General features: G+C 31.3%; 4 protein-coding genes across 5 annotated transcripts; 1 reads left to right on the forward strand and 3 right to left on the reverse strand.

The window, feature by feature from the left end:
* Positions 1 to 131: 131 nt before the first annotated feature.
* LOC107926539 (uncharacterized) lies at positions 132 to 2489 on the reverse strand. Of its 2 annotated transcripts, none has more exons than XM_016857416.2 (6): positions 1862 to 2489; positions 1507 to 1724; positions 1021 to 1252; positions 870 to 955; positions 699 to 790; positions 132 to 604 (listed from the first exon to the last, which is right to left on the reverse strand). In XM_016857416.2, exons 1-6 carry the CDS (start codon positions 2150 to 2152, stop codon positions 354 to 356), a joined length of 1170 nt encoding a protein of 389 aa, XP_016712905.2. In that variant the 5' UTR covers positions 2153 to 2489; the 3' UTR covers positions 132 to 353. The 2 variants fall into 2 exon arrangements, with proteins under 2 accessions (XP_016712905.2, XP_016712906.2); XM_016857417.2 differs by having other exon boundaries at positions 132 to 601; positions 1862 to 2488.
* A 3581-nt stretch (positions 2490 to 6070) lies between these two features.
* LOC107926437 (eukaryotic translation initiation factor 3 subunit J) lies at positions 6071 to 9507 on the forward strand (the record flags this gene model as incomplete). The annotated part of the gene is made up of 6 exons (XM_016857284.2): positions 6071 to 6089; positions 7725 to 7843; positions 8237 to 8373; positions 8543 to 8690; positions 8778 to 8934; positions 9174 to 9507. Coding segments are annotated over 6 exons (672 nt in total), but the record flags the coding sequence as incomplete, so codon positions are not given.
* Positions 9508 to 10200: 693 nt separating this feature from the next.
* LOC107926375 (probable polygalacturonase) lies at positions 10201 to 13254 on the reverse strand. The gene is made up of 6 exons (XM_016857218.2): positions 12964 to 13254; positions 12010 to 12327; positions 11810 to 11930; positions 11563 to 11737; positions 11401 to 11471; positions 10201 to 11213 (listed from the first exon to the last, which is right to left on the reverse strand). The coding sequence occupies exons 1-6, from the start codon at positions 12973 to 12975 to the stop codon at positions 10537 to 10539; spliced, it is 1374 nt and encodes a 457-aa protein (XP_016712707.2). The 5' UTR covers positions 12976 to 13254; the 3' UTR covers positions 10201 to 10536.
* A 4615-nt stretch (positions 13255 to 17869) lies between these two features.
* Positions 17870 to 20229, reverse strand: LOC107926554 (60S ribosomal protein L19-2). Its single transcript, XM_016857437.2, has 5 exons — positions 20000 to 20229; positions 19207 to 19329; positions 18802 to 19115; positions 18235 to 18281; positions 17870 to 18148 (listed from the first exon to the last, which is right to left on the reverse strand). Exons 1-5 carry the CDS (start codon positions 20109 to 20111, stop codon positions 18118 to 18120), a joined length of 627 nt encoding a protein of 208 aa, XP_016712926.1. The 5' UTR covers positions 20112 to 20229; the 3' UTR covers positions 17870 to 18117.
* Between the last annotated feature and the right edge of the window lie 794 nt (positions 20230 to 21023).

Raw genomic sequence — 21023 nt, forward strand, 5'->3', positions numbered from 1 at the left:
TACTGTCTAGCTGAGTAGCTGCCATTCATGTCGGCATTTTAAGCGGAGCTATTTGGATTAGCTAACGACATTATAAAAGCAGAGGGATCATATAAACTAAATCTCTAATTTTAGCATAGTAGAGGAATCAAAATCATAGTAATGAGAGCAAAGTCGTTTTAGGTTGTTAAAGGAGTGATCGATAGAAGATTGTTTCAAAGAGAATTAGGAAGTAAATTATCAAGGGAATGTCTTAGTTGAGATTTTGAGATGCATAAGCATCAAAGATTCGGAAAAAAAAAAACAATAAAGTTGTATCAACCTACATATTTGATATGCAATTTTGAGTTATATGTATGGGAACTTCACTTGTTTCAAGTATGGGTAACAAAGAACCTGAAATCTGGATGATCAAATTGCAAATGCCTAAGCCAATTATCAGCCTCTTGTAAAAGGGAATTGGCTTTCGGAGACTCGATAACGTCGGGGGCATTCCAGATGGAAGCTTGGAACTTATAGAAAGCAAGTCCAAAGGTAGGCAATGCTAGCTTCGAGGGCATTTCGGCAGCATCAAACTCCCTGATGTTAAAGCCTCGGAAGGGTAGGCTATCTGTGGCAGTACCTACTTGAAAAACAATACCGAAATCTTGTCATAGTTAAGTCTCACAGAGAATAACGACGACACTTGATGGAATGTGAACAGTAGAAAAGATGCTTACCGTTTGATGGTGTAGAAAGGCAGTGATATGTTAGAAAGCAGGCATCCAGGTTTTTCAAAGTTGGACCCATTGGCACCCTATATATAGGATACCTTCATGAAGAAAAAAAGACATTTCTGTCAAATATTATCGGATTTAATTTCGAAATGACAATAAACGTGGAAAATATACCATGCCACGGAAATCCAGCTCGAAGGCAAGAGATCACAGCTTCTGTAGGTCGTCAAAGCTGGGAATTGAGATGCTAGATCCGAAACCTGTTGGATGAAAGGTTATTAGAGAAAGCACGATGAACTGAAAAAATGGATGCTAAGGGACTTACTGTGTTGGTCAAAGGCTTCCGACTAGATGGCTCATCTTGCTCGAAGTACTCAAAAACAAGTTGACCTGCAGGACTGTTACGAGTCTCAGTTTTAGGCCTATCTCTAAGTGACAATCTATTCAATGCCGAGATTTCAGCATCTCCAATCTCGACATGACTCTGAGCTCCCTGGATGGCATCATTGCTCCCACTGCTACTAGATGACATGGTACTACTCTCCTCACCAGGCCTCCTGTTCAACGATATAGCAGAAAATGAGTAAGGCAACAAGCACGATTCACAGCTCAATTGAACTACTCGACGAGTACAGGCTGGAGAGCAGATATTTTAAAACGTATCAGTACCAATCCAAGTTATCAGACTTTGAGCAACATGATCATGCAAAAGTCGAGGTCCATCAAGGATTCTCTGCTCAAGGCTCGGAACAACAGCGGCAAACTAAGATAAACAAAGGTAAGAAACAGTGAATGGTTTTTAGTTTTTTACCTTTGGCTTGTGGAGGGTCTTGAAGGGTCAATATACAGCTGAATGGCAGACAAGTAGGGGACATAGTATTGAATTACAGGGTACCCGTCCAACAAAATATGAACCCCAGCTCCATACACACTCCATTCCTCCATAGATTCCCACAAATCCTTGAGAACAAAATACAGAGGATTCTCCGGTGAGTGTCGCCGTCGCCGACGCCGTCGGGTTATGATTGTCTATAGGATCACACAAAGTTTCATCAACAGAGTAGGGTTTGCCACCAGAATTGAAAGTAACAAAAAAAAAAAAACAAATCCCTAAAATCTAGGTAAAAACAAGGAAAAAGGGAAGGTAAAAAATATTGGTTTTTTACCTGAGGTAAACGTTGAGCTGGAACCACCGGAGTTGTGAACTCCAAGAACCGATCCAAATTCGTCGGATTATTGTTATTGTTTCTTTCACTGTCATCGTAGCCACTATTCGCCGGCGAAGAAGATGATGTTGGGGGTACCTCGTTTTCCGTTCTGTTCTCCGACGAAGTCCCGGGAAGCAACGGCCTTTGTTCCTGCCGACGCCGCCACTCCATCTGTGGCTGTTGTCGGTGCATCCTCGGCGGCAACCGCCTACCACCGCCTCGGTTACGAACGACGCCGGATTCCGACATTGTACGGGACGTAACGAGAAAAAACCAGGGCTCGAGAAGGAGAAACGATACCGTTTAAGATGTTAGTCTCGTTTTCTTGGGTGATGTTCGAGCGGGAAATGGTCGAGGTTGATGCCTTTCTAATTACTCTTTTATTGATGAATAATTGAATAATTATCTAGGATAAAAAGTTAATATAATATTTGGTTGGTTCTAAAGATTAATTTGGTACCTAAATCAAACAAATATTTGGTCAAATGAATATTTGACACGTGTGTTTTAATAGAAAAGGAAATACGTAAGTCAGATAAAAATATTTATGTATCAAATTGAACATTAAAATTAAATTTAAATATTTAAGTGCAACAAAAAAAAATACACAAATATCAATACTTAATTTGATGTTTAAGTGTTTTTTTTATCTCAATTTGATTAATAAATTTTGTTTTAATGTTGATTTTGGCAACTAAGTATTGAAATTAAACTCGAATAATAAATAATATATTAATCATATTTAAATAAAATTAAATATCATTTTTATTTTAAGTAAATTGTTAACTCACTCCTTAAATCACAATGAAGTTTTTTCATTTATTATTTCAATAAAATCTAACAACCATATTTAAAACATTATGTCAGTTACAGATTTTTTTTTCTCGATAATATCGAGTTCTATGAGTTTGATATTCAAACTTGAATTATTTGAAATTAATTGTCTTCGTCATTTTAAGTATGGGATACTTTTTTTTTGGTCAGTTTCAGATTGAATCATTTTTCTCGATAATTTATATTTTTGTCATATGAGTTTGACACTCAAATTTAAATAATTTAAAATTAATTGTCTTCTCAATCTAAGTTTGGGATACATTTTTTTTATGATGGTTTTGGATTAAATCATTTTTTCTCTCTTGATTATATCAAGTTTTGTCATATGAGTTCGATACTTAAATTTGAATCATTTTAAATTAACTGTTTTCATCATTCTAAGTTGGTAATACATTTTTCTATGTCGGTTTCAAATTGAGTCATTTTTTCTCTCTCAATAATATCATGTTTTTTTGTCTTCATCATTCTAAGTTTAGGATACATTTTTTTTTTGTCAGTTTCGGATTGAATCATTTTTTCTTGATAATATCGAATTTGGTCATATGAGTTTGATACTCAAATTTGAATTATTTAAAATTAACTATTATCGTCATTCTAAGTTTGGGATACATTCTTTTATGTCAGTTTTGGATTGAATCATTTTTTCTCTCGATAATATAAAGTATTGTCATACGAGTTTGATACTCGAATTTGAATCATTTGAAATTAATTCTCTTCATCATTCTAAGTTTGGAATACATTTTTCTATGTTGGTTTCAAGTTGAATAATTTTTTCTTCGATAATATCGAGTTTTGTCATATGAGTTTGATACTCAAATCTAAATCATTTGAAATTAATTGTCTTCGTCATTTAACTTTGGGATACATTTTGTTATGTCGGCTTCGAGTTGAATCATTTTTCTCTATATAATATCGGGTTTTGTCATATGAGTTTGATACTTGAATTTGAATCATTTGAATTTATTTGTCTTCATTATTCTAAATTTGGGATACATTTTTTTATATCGGTTTCGAATTGAATCATTTTTCTCTCTCGATAATATTGAGTTTTGTCAAACGAGTTTGATACTTGAATTTGAATCATTTGAAATTAGTTGTCTTCGTCATTCTAAGTTTGGAATACATTTTTTTATGTCGGTTTCTGGTTGAATCATTTTTCCTCAATAATATTGAGTTTTGTTGTATGAGTCTGATACTCGAAATTGAATAATCTGAAAGTAATTGTCTTTGTCATTCTAAGTTTGGATTACATTTTTTGATGTCACTTTCGGATTGAATCATTATTTCTTGACAATATCTAGTCTTGTCATACAAGTTTGATACTCGAATCTAAATATTTGAAACTAATTGTCTTCATCATTCTAAGCTTGGGATACATTTTTTATGTCGGTTTCGGATTAAAATTTTTTTTGATGATATCGAGTTTTGTCATATGAGTTTGATAATCAAATTTGAATAATTGTCTTTGTAAGTTTGGGATGCGTTTCAGATTGAATCATTTTTTCTCTGATAAAGTCGAGTTTTGTTATATGAGTTTGATACTTGAATTTGAATCATTTGAATTAATTGTCTTAGCCATTCTTTGTTTGGAATACATATTTTGATGTCGTTTTCTGATTGAATCATTTTTTCCTCAATAATATCGTGTTTTGTCATATAAGTTTGATACTTGAATTTAAATCATTTAAAATTAATTGTCTTTTATCATTTTAATTTTGGGATAATTTTTTATGTCAATTTTGAATTGAATATTTTTTTCTTGATAATATCAAGTTTTTCTTTCATATGAGTTTAATACTCAAATTTGAATCATCTGAAATTAATTGTCATCATCATTCTAAATTTGAAATATTCTCGAGTTTTAGTTCGGATTAATCAGGTGTAAATAACCATTCAACAATGAATGGTTTCATTTTTACTGAATATTTTTTGTGATATACAGACTAATTTTGTAATCTGTACTTAGTTGGATAATTTAATTTCTAAAAAGTACTAGGAATAAAAATACAATATAAGAATGGGTAAAAAGTACTGACAGTTTCTATATTATATTTTAATCTCAAAATAGAAGGTTGGTTCATTTACAAAATGGTAAAATTATATTTCATATTTTTAAAGTTTAAATTATCGCTAAGTGTTAAACCTATTTTAAAATCATATGATCAATTTGGAAAAATAAAATTTACAACACTATTTCTTTTTACCAACATGTCACATTCAATTTACCCCTCATAATTTAAACACTTGCAGCTAAAGCTAAAGAAATAATTTAATGGCATATGATTTTTCTGTCCTTTTAAGTTTATAAATTTTTTTTTTAGTTATCTATTTAATCTTTCGTCTCTTTAACGCTTAAAATTGAATTGTTTATCAAATTACTCAAAAATAGATGGAAATATTAGCGTTTGTTAACTTTGTTCGCATGACTTCCACATGGATGCAACGTAAATAATTAATTAATTTTTTAAAATTAAAAAAATTCAAAAAAAACTATTAAAAATCAATATTTAACAAATTTAAAAATTAATTAATTGTTGATGTAGCATATATGTGGGTTGTCATGTCAGCAAAGTTAACAAATATTAAATTTTTATCTATTTTGAGGTGATTTGACAAACATCGCAGGCTTAATAACTATAAAAAGGAGAAAAATTAATTAAAGATCTAAAATAATCTTTTTAATAAAATTAGAAATTCAAATAAATTATTATGCCTAATTTAATTTATTTGATGTTTATTTGATGTAATGCCAATATTTTTATACTTATTTTAATTAAAACTTTTAAAAATTTTGAGATTATTTTAGCATTTAAGATATAATTAGCTTAATACCTATTTTAGTCCCTATATTATTGTAAAATTATCACTTTTACCTTTTTTTTTATCCGATCACTTTGCTCCCTTTACTTTTATTCCTTCCATCACATTAGCCATTTGATCATTTCCGTTTAAGAAAATCCCCTGTGTTTGTTTAAGCCAATCAAATGTGAAGACGTGGACAATAATAAAGGGACCAAAGTGAGAATTTTACTATAGTACAAGGGGTCAAACTGAGAATTTCGCTATAGTATTTTTAACGTTCATTTAAGTAACGGTTAGCAAACTGCAGTAAAAACCCTAAAATAGTATTCATTTCCCTCTAAATTGTTGCTTTTGGCGTCTGAACTGTGAGCAAAAAATTCCCCAACTATAATTATTTCAAGGCAAGTAAGTAATTTTTCATTTGTTTCTTTGCTAATATATTTTTTTTAATTTAAAGGAATATACTTTTTTTTTTGTTTTCATTTTCTGGTTTCAGGGTTGTTCTTAGATTCGTGGAATTTGTTTAAGTGAACAGTACAGGAGGACTGGGGTAAATTCCTTTTTTTCTTTTTAGCCCAAATTTGATTACATTTTTGTTGTTTAAGTAGGGCTTTGATTATAAATTTATATTTAATTTTCTTTTGTTTGTTTTATTATGTTTTGAACCTGTATATGCAAGCTTTAGCTTATAATTATTTGTGTTGATTGAAATTTGGAATTTTTATTTGGTTTGTTTTGCTTAAGTTTTAATGGGGTTTAGGGTTTATTGGGAAATGGAGTAGATTATGGAGAAATTTAGTAGGTTTTCTTTTTTCTTTTCATTAAAAAAAGAAGAAGCTCCTTTTAGTAGTTAAGCTAGACAAGGCTTCGATTGCGGGACAAGCAAATGCTTGTACCACACATATTTGTATCTGACATTTATGCTTGAGTCCGAGTAATATAAGCTAAAGTCAAGCTTTAGCCATTGGCTAATGGTGTCCGCAGAATCTTATCCAGGTGGTTTGAGGTGTGAAGAGGCTCCAAATTCCTTAAAAAGCTTCTTTTAGTAGTTAAGCCAGACAAGGCTTGGATTGCAGGATTTGCAAATGCTTGTCCAATACATATTCATATCTGATACTCATGTTTGAGTCCGAGTAACATAAGCTTAAATCGAGCTTTAGCCGTTGCCTAATGGTAACCCCAGATTCTTATCTAGGTGATTTAAGGCGTGAAGAGGATCCAATTGCCTTAAAAAGTTCCTTTTAGTAGTTAAGCTAGACAAGGCTTTGATTCCAGGATTTGCAAATGCTTGTCTGGAACATATCCGTATCTGGCACTCACATGCTTGAGTTCAAATAACATAAGCTCAAATTGAGCTTTAGCCATTGCCTAATGGTAACCCCAGAATCTTATTTAAGTGTGAAGAGGCTCCAATTGCCTTTAAAAGCTCCTTTTAGTAGTTAAGCCAAACAAGGCTTCAATTGTGGGATTCGTAAATGCTTGCCGGATAGGACCAATACATATCCATGTCTGACAGTCATGTTTGAGTCCGAGTAACATAAGCTTAAATTGAGCTTTAGCCATTGCCTAATGGTAACCCAAGAATCTTATCTGGGTGGTTTAAGGTGTGAAGAGGCTCCAATTGCCTTAAAAAGCTCCTTTTAGTAGTTAAGCTGGACAAGGTTTTGATTCCGGGATTTGCCAATGCTTGTCCGGTACATATCCATATTTTGATACTCATGCTTGACTCTGAGTAACATAAGCTCAAATTGAGCTTTAGACATTGCTTGCCGGTAGCCCCAAAATCTTATTATAGGTGGTTTAAGGTGTGAAGAGCCTCCAATTGCCTTAAAAACCTCCTTTTAGTAGTTAAGCCAAACAAGGCTTTGATTGTGGGATTCACAAATGCTTGTCCGATACATATCTGTATCTGACACTCATGTTTGAGCCTGAGTAACATAAGCTTAAATCGAGCTTTAGCCATCAGCTAACAGTAGGCCCAGAATCTTATCATAGGTGGTTTAAGGTGTGAAGAGGCTCCTATTTTTACCTTAAAACAGCTTCAATTTATGTTTCATTTGCTTTTAAGTTGTTGATAAGTAACAAAATTTTATTCTGTTTTAGTATGTTCAATCTTAATTGAAGTAACTGTCTTAATATGCCCCTTTTTTTTTTTTGTTCACGAAACCATATGTTGTCATTGCAGAGGATGACATTCCGCCTCTTGTTTCAAAGGAGCAACCTAAAAGCAAATGGGATGATGAAGATGTTGATGATGCTGATATCAAGGAATCATGGGAGGATGAAGATGAAGAACCTCCTCTGGTACGATGATTTTCGTTATAATTTGGTATCTGTCTGGTTTTACTAATCTTCTTGGGTCTGTTGAATAATTTTGGATGTTTATGCGGTAAAATGGGGACAAAATGGCATTCATAGTAACAAATTTCTACCACCTAACCATAACCATAGGCTAGAATATCTGGTTACAAGTTCATTACTTTTCCAACCGAATAAACTGATGGAAATATTAACACGAACTTAGTGCAACCGTGTGTTCATAGATGATATGTTTTGAATTCATTAGCAAACATTACTTATTGTGTATCGAAGTTGTTACTTGGCCATTTTGTACGGACATTCTATGCCAAGAAACAAGAATGTCCTTATAAACTATTTGCTTGCATTGATGTTTTCTTTTCCTTAATCCATAATCAGCAACCCGTAGCAAAAGCTACTGAAGAGAAGGCCCCCAAGAAACCCTTATCGAAAGCTACTGAAAAAAAAGGGAAAACTATCGAAATAGCTAAAGAAGAGCCCCTTGATCCCGTTGCCGAGAAACTTCGCCAACAAAGGTAGAACTTAGTTTAGGTCATTCCCGAAATTAACCGAAGCCATATTGTTTTTTTCTCCACATCCGCATTCTTGGATCTCGGGATTGTTACGGCACCTCGTTTTACTTGTATATGTCTCCAAACTCAATATTTTTTGTGGTTTTAATTCGGTGTTTTCTTTCTATCATAGGCTCGTGGAAGAAGCTGATTTTAGGTCGACTACTGAACTTTTTGCTAAGAAAGGTGATATCAAGACTGTTGATAACTTTATTCCTAAATCCGAAAGCGACTTTGAGGAATATGCTGAGCTTATTTCTCATAAGCTTTGCCCGTATGATGTGAGTTTTTAATCGTTTTTCTTTTTTGTGTCTTGCCTGTATATTGAGAAAGTTCTTACATTGCTCAAATACTCTCTTTCGATGCAGAAAAGTTATCATTATATTGCACTACTCAAGGCAGTAATGAGACTATCAACTATTTCTTTGAAGGCGGCCGATGCCAAAGATATCGCATCTTCAATCATCGCAATCGCAAATGAAAAGCTAAAAGCCGAGAAAGAAGCCACAAGTAAAAAAAAGACAGGTAATCGTTTCATTCTCGAATCCCATTATACACACACTCACATGTATATATTATACATGCGTTTAAAGCTTTATATATCTTTCTTCCTTGAGAGCCTTAGGCTTTCGCCCCGAAAGGTTAGGGTCGAACAATGTGTTATGATTAGATTAGCTTGTTTGAACGAAATCTTCATGTGATGTTCGTAATAACAATTAAATAGAAGAATTCTCGAACTGCTTTTCAACCCTTTTTTTCCCCAGGTGGTAAGAAAAAACAGCTCCATGTCGATAAACCGGATGATGATCTGGTCGTTAATGCTTACGTTGATGTCGATGATTATGACTTTATGTGATTCGGCAAAATGCCACCGTAGAGTTGGATACGGCCCAGTGGCTTGGTGAAGAGCCGAAAGTCATTACATTGAACTTGAGAAGCAGAGTCTTGGAGATGGTTCATGGTTGGTTTCAATGTGTTTTTAGCCTTAAAAATGATTCATACGATGTTTTGAGAACTGTTTCTATTGTAAGATTATACAATTCATTAATTGAATACTGGATGTTTCACACGATTTATTAAGATTTTTTGACAAAACAATATATGTGTCTATATATATATATTCTTTGATGAGTTAATTGCACCAAATATCCTCAAACTATAACTTATATTTTAATTGGTCCTTAAACATCTCTAAATTATTAATGTTATATCAATAAGGTCATTCTATTATTAAAAATGCTATTTTAACCGTTAAATAATCACAAGATCTTATATGACAATTTATAATGAAAAATTTAAAGAAAAATGAACATTGTTAGAATTGTATGTTGTAAAAAGTTATGTGACAAAATTATACTGTTCTTTACATTTTCATTTTAAATTTATTGACATAACGCAGATAATTTATGGATGTAAGCTCGAGTCGGTTTTTAGAAAATCTGATGGGATCAACCAACTAATTCACAAATGTATTGAACAGAGATATTAAATTTTTTTATTTTTATGAATTTTAATAATATAATTGATGAAGCCAATCAGATAAAAAACTGAAAATTGATTTGACAGATTCGAGGGACGAGAAATATTGCTTCCAAAAACATAGACCAACAATTAGATAAGACAAGAACTAAAATGATTTCTTTTTCCATTTTTGTCATTCTCTGCTGTAATGCAAAAGAATCCAATGCAATGGAATCTACCTTCTCAAGAAGTGAGATAGTACTTATTTAATAATATTATATTTATTTCGAAAATATACTCAAATACATGAATTTACACAACTAAGAAAAATAATAAAAATTTAAAACACTTTATTCAATCAAAAATAAAATTAAACACCCATTTTGAATCTCTTTTTAACTAATGTAGCTGGACCAAAATTAAATTAAAACAAAATTAAGTGTCCTAAATACTAAAAATACCCAAAACCCCCTTTTTTTTGTTTTTTTTACTCACCAAATGACAAAAGTTTGTTTACACAAGAATGAAGACTGTACAAAACAAATGCAAGACATTGCAACTCAAAGGGATGATATTCTAGATGTATCTTATTGGAAAGAATCTGACCTATTTTGTAAACCGGTAAAATTTTCCGAATTTATTTTGTTTTTCTTCTTAGAAATTGTTTTATAAGATCGCACCTGTACCACCTCTACCATTCGGCCTCATTAGGATGGAAAAGCACGAAGAAGCGTTTGAATTCTTAAGGTCGGCGCATGGTTGGGGAAAAACCAATTCAGAATAACCCGAAACGTTGGAACATGACCAACAAAATGAAAAGGCCGAACTCATTGATAAGGAGATGTTGAATAAACACATGGATGTAAAGGGTGCTTGTTGGATCCCTGAGAAATTACCGGCCATTATGATGTTTTTACCGATGATATCATGCAAGGTAATTTTCTCAAGGGATGGGAAAGCATCGGGATTGAATTTGTCATCCGGATGAGACCCGTAATCACCGATAGCACTGAACGCCGTGTTAATGTTTAGCATGTTGGCGTCTGATATGATGATCTCTCTAAGGTAACCACCTCGACCTTTTGTTGTTCTAAACTGGATACCGGTGAATGAGTTGTAGAGGTGGACATGTTCCACTTGGACATTGGAAATGCCACCAGACATTTCACTACCAAAGGCAAGGGACGAGCCAGTTGACGACTGAAGGTGGACTGATCGGATATGGACGTTTGTGGTAGGTCTGCCATAGGCAATGCCATATTCGTCCCAACCACTCTTGAGGGCAATCGCATCATGGCCTGTACTAATGTTGCAGTCCTCAATGCAAACATTATCAGAAGAATCTGAAAGCAAAATGTTAGAAAAACGATTCAGAAAGCTTTTGCAGCAGATAAAAGCACTAAACAGAACTGAGAAATCTTATTTGCAAGTAAAGCAACTGCATATAATGAAAGATGTTGTCAATAGGTAATATCTAAATGCAGCTTAGGTTCTTGATATGAACAAAATCAGATATTAAACATTGCAAACCTGGGACTATGCCGACGGTATATGGTGATCCTGGTGGAGCATAGACTGATACATTATGTATATGTACATTGCTGCATAAAATCCGAGCAGATATCCATTTATTGACAGACCAACAAAAGTCAAAGAATGAGTAAAGCATTCAGAAAAGTAATGAACATGAACCTGCAATAAACCGGATGGATATTATATGCAGGGGCATTCAGGAAAGTAATGTTCGAAACATGTACATCTTTAGATGAAACAAATTCCACAAGGTGAGGACGAGTATAATTTAAAGAATGAGACGTGAACCATTCCCACCAAACTGAGCCCTGCCCATCTATGGTTCCATTGTCACCTAATGCAAGAAGCAAGTTGTGAGCTTATCCAAGACACAACCAAGAACAAGCAAAAGCGAAGGGAACCTTACCAGTTATTACGACATCCCGTAACATATATCCATTTACCAAACTTCGGTATCTTCTTCCGGGAAGTTCAATTCCTCGACCATACGAAGGTAATGGTTCAACAATATCCCAGAGAGATGGATCCTTAACAAGCAAGACAAACAATTTTAAAGCTAAAAATTGTTGAGAATCACACCTTAAAACTATAGAACAATCATAATACCTGAGATCCAAGAATGACAGCACCTTTTTCAAGGAAAAGGGTGAGATGGCTAGTGAGATTGAAACTTCCTGTAAGCCATCGTCCTGGTGGAACGTAGAGTTGAGCACCACCTTTGTCGGCGAAAGACTTGAGATAGAAAATGGCATTTTGAAAGGCAATGGTATTCAAAGTTTTGCCATTACCAACAGCACCGAATTCTAATATTGAAACGCTATGGGGTCTCGGTTGCGACGTCGGGTTATGATCACATTGAAGATAGTTACCTTCTCCATTAACTTTGATTGCATTGCATAATGCCAGCAGCACCAGCAACGCCACCTGCACCACCATGAAAACACAAACAAAAAAGACAAACCAGTTGAAACTCTTGTACCTTTGCAAACACAACAATGGAGATAAAAGAGAAAATAATATCAAACCATTATTGGCTTTAGAAATATTGCTTGAGGGTATCAAAACTATGCCTTGTAATACATTAATGCCAAAAAAAGAGCCATTTTTTAATACATATTATAATTTAAGGTGAAAAAACCAAAAGAATCCAATACAAATCGAGGTAATTAAGGAAAAAAATCTAAAATTTTGACTAAAATTAAGTAATTATCAGTAAATTAAGCAAGCATTAAGGTAACAATTAATTGCAGAAAAAAAACTAAAAAAGCATCCTAAATGTCAATATCAAAAAGAAAAATCATAACTCTAAATGCAGGGAAGATGAAAAGTTGAAAGTTTTAGAATCCAATGAAACCAAAACTCTACAAAGAAAAATAAAAAATCCGAAAAATTCAAAGAGACATAACATCAAACAACAAGAAGGCAATAATATATATTATATGTGAATTGCAACAAATAATTTAAATATTTAAAAAAAAACCAGGAAAACAATGAATTTTATTCATCAAACCATATTTAAATTTTAAAAATTCAGAAATCAAATCAAAGAAACGTACTTACTGGCATCTTCATAGCTTTCAGATTATAGTGAATAAAGAAAATAAAAGAAAAGCTGAAAAACACTCAAACCCTAAAAAAATAAAACAGAAAAAGATAAAGAAAAACAGAAGAAAAAAAAGAATGGAAGAAGAATAGGAGGAGAAGAAAAGAACGACCGCAAAAACAGGACTTCCCTGGAAGCATATGAATTATGATCATTAATTATATATATAATGACCATTTTTTATATATATAAATGGAAATTTAATAATGAGGAGCTAATTTACTGAATATAATCACATTTTTTTGTTATTTGCATATAATTAAAATGAAAAATAAACTATTTAAATATAATATAAATTATAAATGGTTAGATATTTAATGATGAATATAGGAGAAAAAAAAGTACTCAAACAAATGATGAGATCTAATTAAATTATTTTAATTAATAATTACCTGTTTAAGTAAATATTATGACTAAAACGGTCCCTCCACAGATCCAATAAACCCTACAGAAATATTTGTTTCTTACCTTCATTATAATAAAACAAATAAGATAATTATAAATAATGTAAAAGTTTTTTTTATAAAAAATGTTCTTTTGCGAAGTATTTAAGTTTAAGATTTATCATTTATAATTATATATGCAGGTCGTGAATCTCATCATGTATGAGAGTTTTAGTTTATTGACTTTAGTTTAGATCGTATCAATTTTTAGTCAAATTTAATATTTATAATTATACTGTAGTTATCGCACTTTAAAAAAATTCTTTTAATCAACATAAATGAGATAATGAGGTGGTGGGAAATTATAAAGTCATTGATTTTTGTAATTTGTTAAAGGTTTAATTATAAAATTTACCTTTGCAATTTTCACTAATGATTAAAAGTAGTACTTAAATTTCTAATTTCATTTTATTTTAGTTAACAAATGTATGATGTTTAGTACGAATTTGTTGCGTGTTACATTTTTACTGATTGATACCTTGTTTCTAAAGCAAAATAAGATAAAATTAATGTATAATTACTTTACGTACTTAAATGAAAGTTTTATATAATTTGAAGACCAGTTTCGTATTTAATCCTATAACAAATAATGTTTAGCAGTTTTAAGTAGATTGTATTATTAGTAATTTTATATTTTGGTTACTCAATTTTAAAGAGTTATAAAATGATCATTGAATCAATTTATTTAAGTTACCAGACTATTAAAATTATTCTTGGACTTTTCCTTTTCTTTATCATATATAATTCAATCTATTTTTTATAAAATAATTTTAAATATCACGTGTCTGCAAATAAAAATTTAAATAATTTTTTCTAATCTTTATCATTAAGATCTAAAATGTATTATTTTAATTATTGATGAATATTGATATACTATTAAATGATTGTTTGAAACTTAAACTTAATATTAAAAATCGTACCCGCATTATCCCGTTGCCACCGCTAAAAGAAGTTTGAAGTTAGAAGAGGCAAGTTTTGGTTGGTTTGTCAGTATGTTGGGAGATGAAAGGTCCCAGATTGACACGTAAGGGGCAGGACAAAAAGGAGGTGAAACGATGGGTGAGAGAGTGCATGGCATGTGGTGAATTGACAGTGGGCCCCACCTTAATCATGCCCAAGATTGCTAGCCTGGCGTTAGTCACATGACAGACAAAACATCAAAATTCACACAACAAATATATTTATATACACGTTCCTAATTAGTAGGTTTATGTTTTAAAAGGTTACAAAATAATCTTTAAATTATTTTAAAGTTATTATCTAAATTATTGGATTATTTAAAAAAAATTATTTAAGCCATTAGGTTTTTTTTAAAAGTTCGGCTAATGAGTTCCAAGCTATTAATACGATGAATTTGTACTTATTGACAAGTAGAATAATATAACTTATATCAAAGTTGCTCTGTAGTGTTAGATATTGGGTAAGAAATTTATTTAGATTTTGGCTCATAAATTTGTGACATTCAAAGTTATTTTACGAATAAAAAAATGAATTATAGAAGAGAAGGAAATGAGAGCTTTAGATTGGTGTAAGTGGTGTGAATAAAGAAATGAGAGCTTTAGATTAGTGTAGGTAGTGTGAACAGAAGATGACATATAACAACAATTTAACAGCCTAATTACTTAAAGAAAAATTTTCAAATAGTTTAATGATTAATTTGTACTTTTTTTAATTGAATGACCAAAATATAAACTTATTAATAGTTTAACGAGTTTACCCTAAATTAATTTATAATTACAATTACAATTAAAATAAACCATTATAATATAATATTAAATTAATAATCTGAAAGAAAATAAAATAAATCCAACTCGCCCATTGCTTCGAATTACAAAACAAGCTCTTACTGGCACACTAAAATTGTATATGATGAAATTATATATATAGATATGTGTGAATAAATTTATTTTAATAAGATAATATATTTAACTTTTTGGGTGAATTTCTTTGAACAAATTTTAAAAAGTACAAAAGAAGAAAGTTTTAATTTATTAGTAGGTTAATGTGGGATATATTATAAATTTGAAATTAAATGGGATCGCAATCCTGCATCTAATTCTATATAAATAAAATGTGATTGACTGCCAGTAAATGAAAATCAACAAAATAGGCATTCCCTTTTATGTTTATAATGGATCATATAAATTTATATTTTATTAATCATAAATAATAATAATAATAAAAGTTATTTTGAGAGTGGAAGTTAATTATGAAATTATAGAAAAATAATAATATAATCGAATTCGAATGTAAATAATAACATATTGTCATTCGAAAAATCAAATTCGAATGTAAATAATAACATATTTGAAAAAAAAATGTAAACATTGTTTTGTTTGAAAAGGATGCTTTACTTAACACGAGAGGCCTCAAACAATTCTTTGACGCTGTTGGAAGTTTGAACAACTCTCAAAGGCTTCCAGCTAATATAGGAAAATGACATAAAACTATGGTCTATTATCGATTTTGTGCTTTAATTTCTGTATTTTAATATCATATAATTTGATTTTTATTAGTTTTAATATTGTGTTGAGGAGGAATTTTGTTGGATTTATTGTTTGCATGATGGGTTTTAAAAAAATTTAAATTTTGTGATTTAATATCATTTTAATGGGAAATAATTAATTGTCTCAATAATTTGTTAAATTGAAGTATAGGTTGAATCAATTCAACCAAAATAGATGATTTAATTGATTTGATATATTCTAATTCAGCAATATTCTTTTTTTTTTCTTCATTTATTTATTTTATTTAAATTATAATTTTTATTTAGATTCTATTTATATTTATTTCAGATTTTCTTTCTTGTTTTAGGTTTTTTTTTTAAGAGCTTCTTTCTTGTTTTAGTTAGCCTTAAACGTAAAGTCATTTGCTGTATTTACTCCTTATATTAAAAAATAAGGGTAATTATTATTAAATTTCACTCAATTTTAAAAATTTATAAAATATTATCGAACTGTTTGAAAGTTTTCATTCAAGTCAATGAACTGTTCAAAATTTTTTATTTAGATCACTAGGCTATTAAGTTTTTTTTTAAGTCAAATATCGAAGAAAAAGATTATGTGGACTTGAATTTACAGATTCATGATATTTAAAGTTATTTTATAAAGAGCAAATTAGTCTGTTTTAAATTCCATCCATGCTTAAGTTAAAAAATTAATCCTTGTATTTCAAAATCTATTTAGTTATTCTGCCAACCACACTAATTTTTAATTATAGAAATAAATGAACTTTTTAATAGAAATGACTAGTTTACTTTTTGACCAGTTCTTATTATTTTAGTAAAAATGACAAAATACAATTTAACTTTCAATAAACAGTTTCAATAATACTTTTACCGCTTGGGTATAATTTATTTAAAATATTTAAATACTTTATTTTTATTTAAAAATTATATACCAATCAATTTTTTTAAAACCAACATCGACGTTTTACATGTTGGAACTCTTATTGAAGTTGTACCAATATATATATAATGTTGAAGCCTGAACCACATATATCAAATTCCAAATGGTAATAACTGTACAAAATACCATGATCCACTACCAGGTCACCCTAATCACTGTGAAAAATGTTGATGTCACAATATGATGTTAAGATTTGACAATATGATCAATATTATAAGAATAAGATTGGATTAATGAGTCCAATTGAGAATCGATCAATATAAAAATTCGAACAAAAAATTGAATTAATTGAATAGAAAATTGCTTGAAATTGACAACAATGGAAAATCAGGACAAAAATACACAATTTAACATGATTTAATTTTTTAAGAATTTTAAATTAACTATTTAATTATTGTTAGTCTTGCAGTCCAACTGATTAAACCAATTGAATCAGAAACCAATGGTCTAACCAGTTCAACCATCAGTTTGGATACTATGAGATTGTACCATGTCACCACTTGAAAATTTATATAATTTTTTTAATTTTGAAATAATAATGAGGCACAATCTCAAAATGCAACATCATCAAACTTTTATATTATTCAAGTTCAGAAATCAAAATAAACTTAATTGTAAAGTTCAAATAGCAAAATAGACCAAAAAAGAAAAGAAAAGAAGAAGTACCAAAATGAGAATCTAATTGTCAAGGAAAAATTCATATTATTCAAAAATTAATTTGCACTATTAACTTGAACATAATTGTGTTTGAAGTCAAGCATAAAATTCGAGATTACTTTTAATTAGGCGATTAAAAATGTTACAGTAGTTCAATATTTTATCTCTAATCAAACTTGAGTTCTAGAAATTCGATTCAAGTCAAATCAAGTTTAAGCTTATTACAATCAGAGCTCAACTCAATCACATCCCTAATCCTAATAATAATCATCTTCATTGTTGCTTAAAATACTCATGTCCAACACTCGTATTTAATATATATAGACATAACTACGTAATATGATTTTACAAATATATGAAACTTAACATACCCTTATCTGGCATTCACCTTTGAATCGGGATACATCGGATGTTCCGACATTTTAATAGAACACAAATTCCACAAAAACCTTCATTTTAATATAACAGCTCTGAGGTTTCCAAAATTCTGTAATGTATGACTCAAAATTTTAACATGAATGAAAACTGAGTTTTGCACACAAACTGCCACGGAGAAAAATAAAAGGGATTAAGACATGAAGTTTACTGATTTTCGCTATTTCATTCACTTCTTCGCCTTCACTGTCTTAACCATCCTGCGAAAAGAAAAAGGGAAATCCAAATTAGAACTGTTGAGAAACGGATAAGACAGCAATGCAGTGATCTTTATCATGCATCTTACTCGGCCTGTTGGTTTGCAGCTGCAGGTGCGGTCTTCTCAACGGGTCCCTGGATGGTCAAGAAACAGAGGTTCAGTCGCTAAGAACCAACTATAACTCGAAACATCCAAAACTAACAACATAGGGGTGAGCAAAAGTGATTCCAATTATAATGGTTAAACTGGTGAAGGCCAAGTCAATTCAGTCAAGTAGGTTATGATGGTTAATTATGTTTTGTAGACAGTTAAAATAGGTTACGCTAGTCGGTTATCTGTTATGAAACCGATTTAACCGACCAATGTTATGTCGGTTTGGTTAGCTAAGTTGATTTTTCCCTTTTTTTAACCAAACTGACGAACCAACCGACTGCTTTCCTCTAGAAATACAGAGGGTAGTGTAAACTGGTGTAGTGTTTGGGGTGGTGCAATGAGTAACCAACATTAAGGTACTAGCCTAGTATGCAAAAGCTACCATGTTCCGGTTTTCTTCTAAGGTAAATTTATGTTGAACTTTCGAAAAATTCAGAACCCACGATTCATTCTCACATAATGATTATCGACAGGTAAATCGAAACAGATGTTTGCATTTACCTGTGCAAGGCGTTCCTCTCTTCTGGCCATCTTTCTTTCCCTGCTTGCCTTGTTCTTAGCACGCTTGGCCTCGAACTGGTCGGATAGAGTCTTTTCTCTCGCTTTTTCGGCCTTGGACTTGTGAATACTTTCCATCAAGACACGCTTGTTCTTAAACACGTTGCCCTTAACTTTCATGTACATGTCATGGTACATGTGCTTGTCGATCTTCTTGGATTCTCTATACTTACAAAGCAATCGCCTCAGTACACGCATTCTCCTCATCCAAAGGATCTTTGTCGGCAACCTTGCCTCTCTTGTACCCTTCCTCTTACCTGAAAGTATTTAATAGAAATTATGGAACAGAACCCAATCATGTATGCAACACACTAAACATAAGCAACCAGAGATAGATTAATCGTATACCGTATCCAGAGTGTCGGCCCTTTCTCTTGGCCTCCTTCATCCTACATGCACGTGAACGGGAGTGAATCTTTGTAGGCTTCCTGATGATAAAACCGTCCTTCACCAGTTTCCTAACATTCTGCCCTGCAACCGGTGATGATTTTTTAACATAATAAAAAAGCCATGAAGCTGCTTCACATTAAGATAGAACACAAACCCGAACCATCCAAAATGTAACTCGAACTACTCAAGTTCAACTTAAAAAAGAACTTGAATGCAACTCAGTTGTTGTCAAGTTCAAGCAGCTCAATCTATCAAGAGAGAAAAATTCGAACATAATAATGCTTGACTTGACTTACTTGCAATGCTTTATTACTATTTGAATCGAAATTAATTGAATTATTCATCAGATAATTGAATCCGTCAAATATTCACATTTAGTGCGTGAAAAATAATTTAAAAAGTAATATCCACCAAATAAAGAAAATTCAAATAATAGATAAATATCTGTATCTGCTTCGAATCTGCAACATGGTAATTAAAACATCCAAATCCGACAAAAGCAATTTGAATAACTGCAAATATCCGAATCTGCACTATCAATTGCTATTCCTACAACTTGAAATTCAGAACCTAAATCTATCATTTTCCTTTCCTATGTTCACTTAGAAACCAAACAAACCCTAAAAAATCACTGACAAACGATAGCAGCTTCGATCTATATACTACAGCATATTGGATTAACAAATTTGGACTGTATTTCTAAAAATGAATCAAAGAAAGAAAAAAAAAAGTTCAAGAGGGAGTAACTTACTGGAATTGGCCATGGAGATTTCATTGATTTCATTAGGGTCCAACCAGACCTTGCCACGACCACACTTGAGGACGCTAGCGGCAAGCCGCTTCTGAAGCTTCAAAGACACCATTGTTGTTTCCCCTTTCTCGTCTCCCTCTATCACCGGAAAATCGAGGGTTTTGGGGGAAGAAATGTGGAGGTGGCTATTATAACGGTAACGATATTTTTATTTACGGATAGGGTTTGGGGTATTGAAATATGAAGGTAATATTTTTTGTTTTTATCCCTCAATTATGTTTAATTTATGCATTTAGTCCGTGTAATTTTTTTTAAGTTAGTACAATCTCAAATAATTTACATAGCAATAGTTATAATTAAATTTAATCATTATAATCAAAATATATTCGGACCCAAATCATAATAATTAATAAATCTCGAACATTTAATTTATGCATTTTAATTTTACTTAAATTTATCTATTTTACTTTTATAATATCCTTAATTAGGGTAAAAAATTATCATCGTTAACTAATTCAATTAAAATATTAATATGAAAGCATTGCTTTCAACAAAATAAATTCATGAGAGTTGTTTTCCCTTTTTCTTTTCCCCCCATACTTTGAATATTGATTGTTTGTGATAGAATATTGAATATTGGTTGAGACTTGAAGTGCTTCAACTTTGCGTAAATTCTGATTTATGATAGGTTATTTTCGAGTTGTGCTTCATAATATTTAATTATATTTATAGTAATTCCAATATACAAATAATTTGACAATACGGAAATGAATAAAGCCTTGGCTAATAACAGGTGGGAAGATTCAAGCATTATAGTATTTAGAAGGGCACGACAACTCTTGAGAGCTGAAGAACAATGGTGGTTGAGGTATATATCTAAAGAATATAACATAATTGCGGATCACTTGGCCAAGTTGAATCTTACGTGAAAATCAAGCTTACGAGTCTTTTATGCTATCCCTAATGAAGTCTCAAATATTTTTCATCAGGACAAAATGAGGGATACTTTTGATATTTTTAATCT

The sequence above is a fragment of the Gossypium hirsutum genome, chromosome D09 (genome assembly GCF_007990345.1).
Source record: "Gossypium hirsutum isolate 1008001.06 chromosome D09, Gossypium_hirsutum_v2.1, whole genome shotgun sequence".
Taxonomy (NCBI): Eukaryota; Viridiplantae; Streptophyta; class Magnoliopsida; order Malvales; family Malvaceae; genus Gossypium; species Gossypium hirsutum.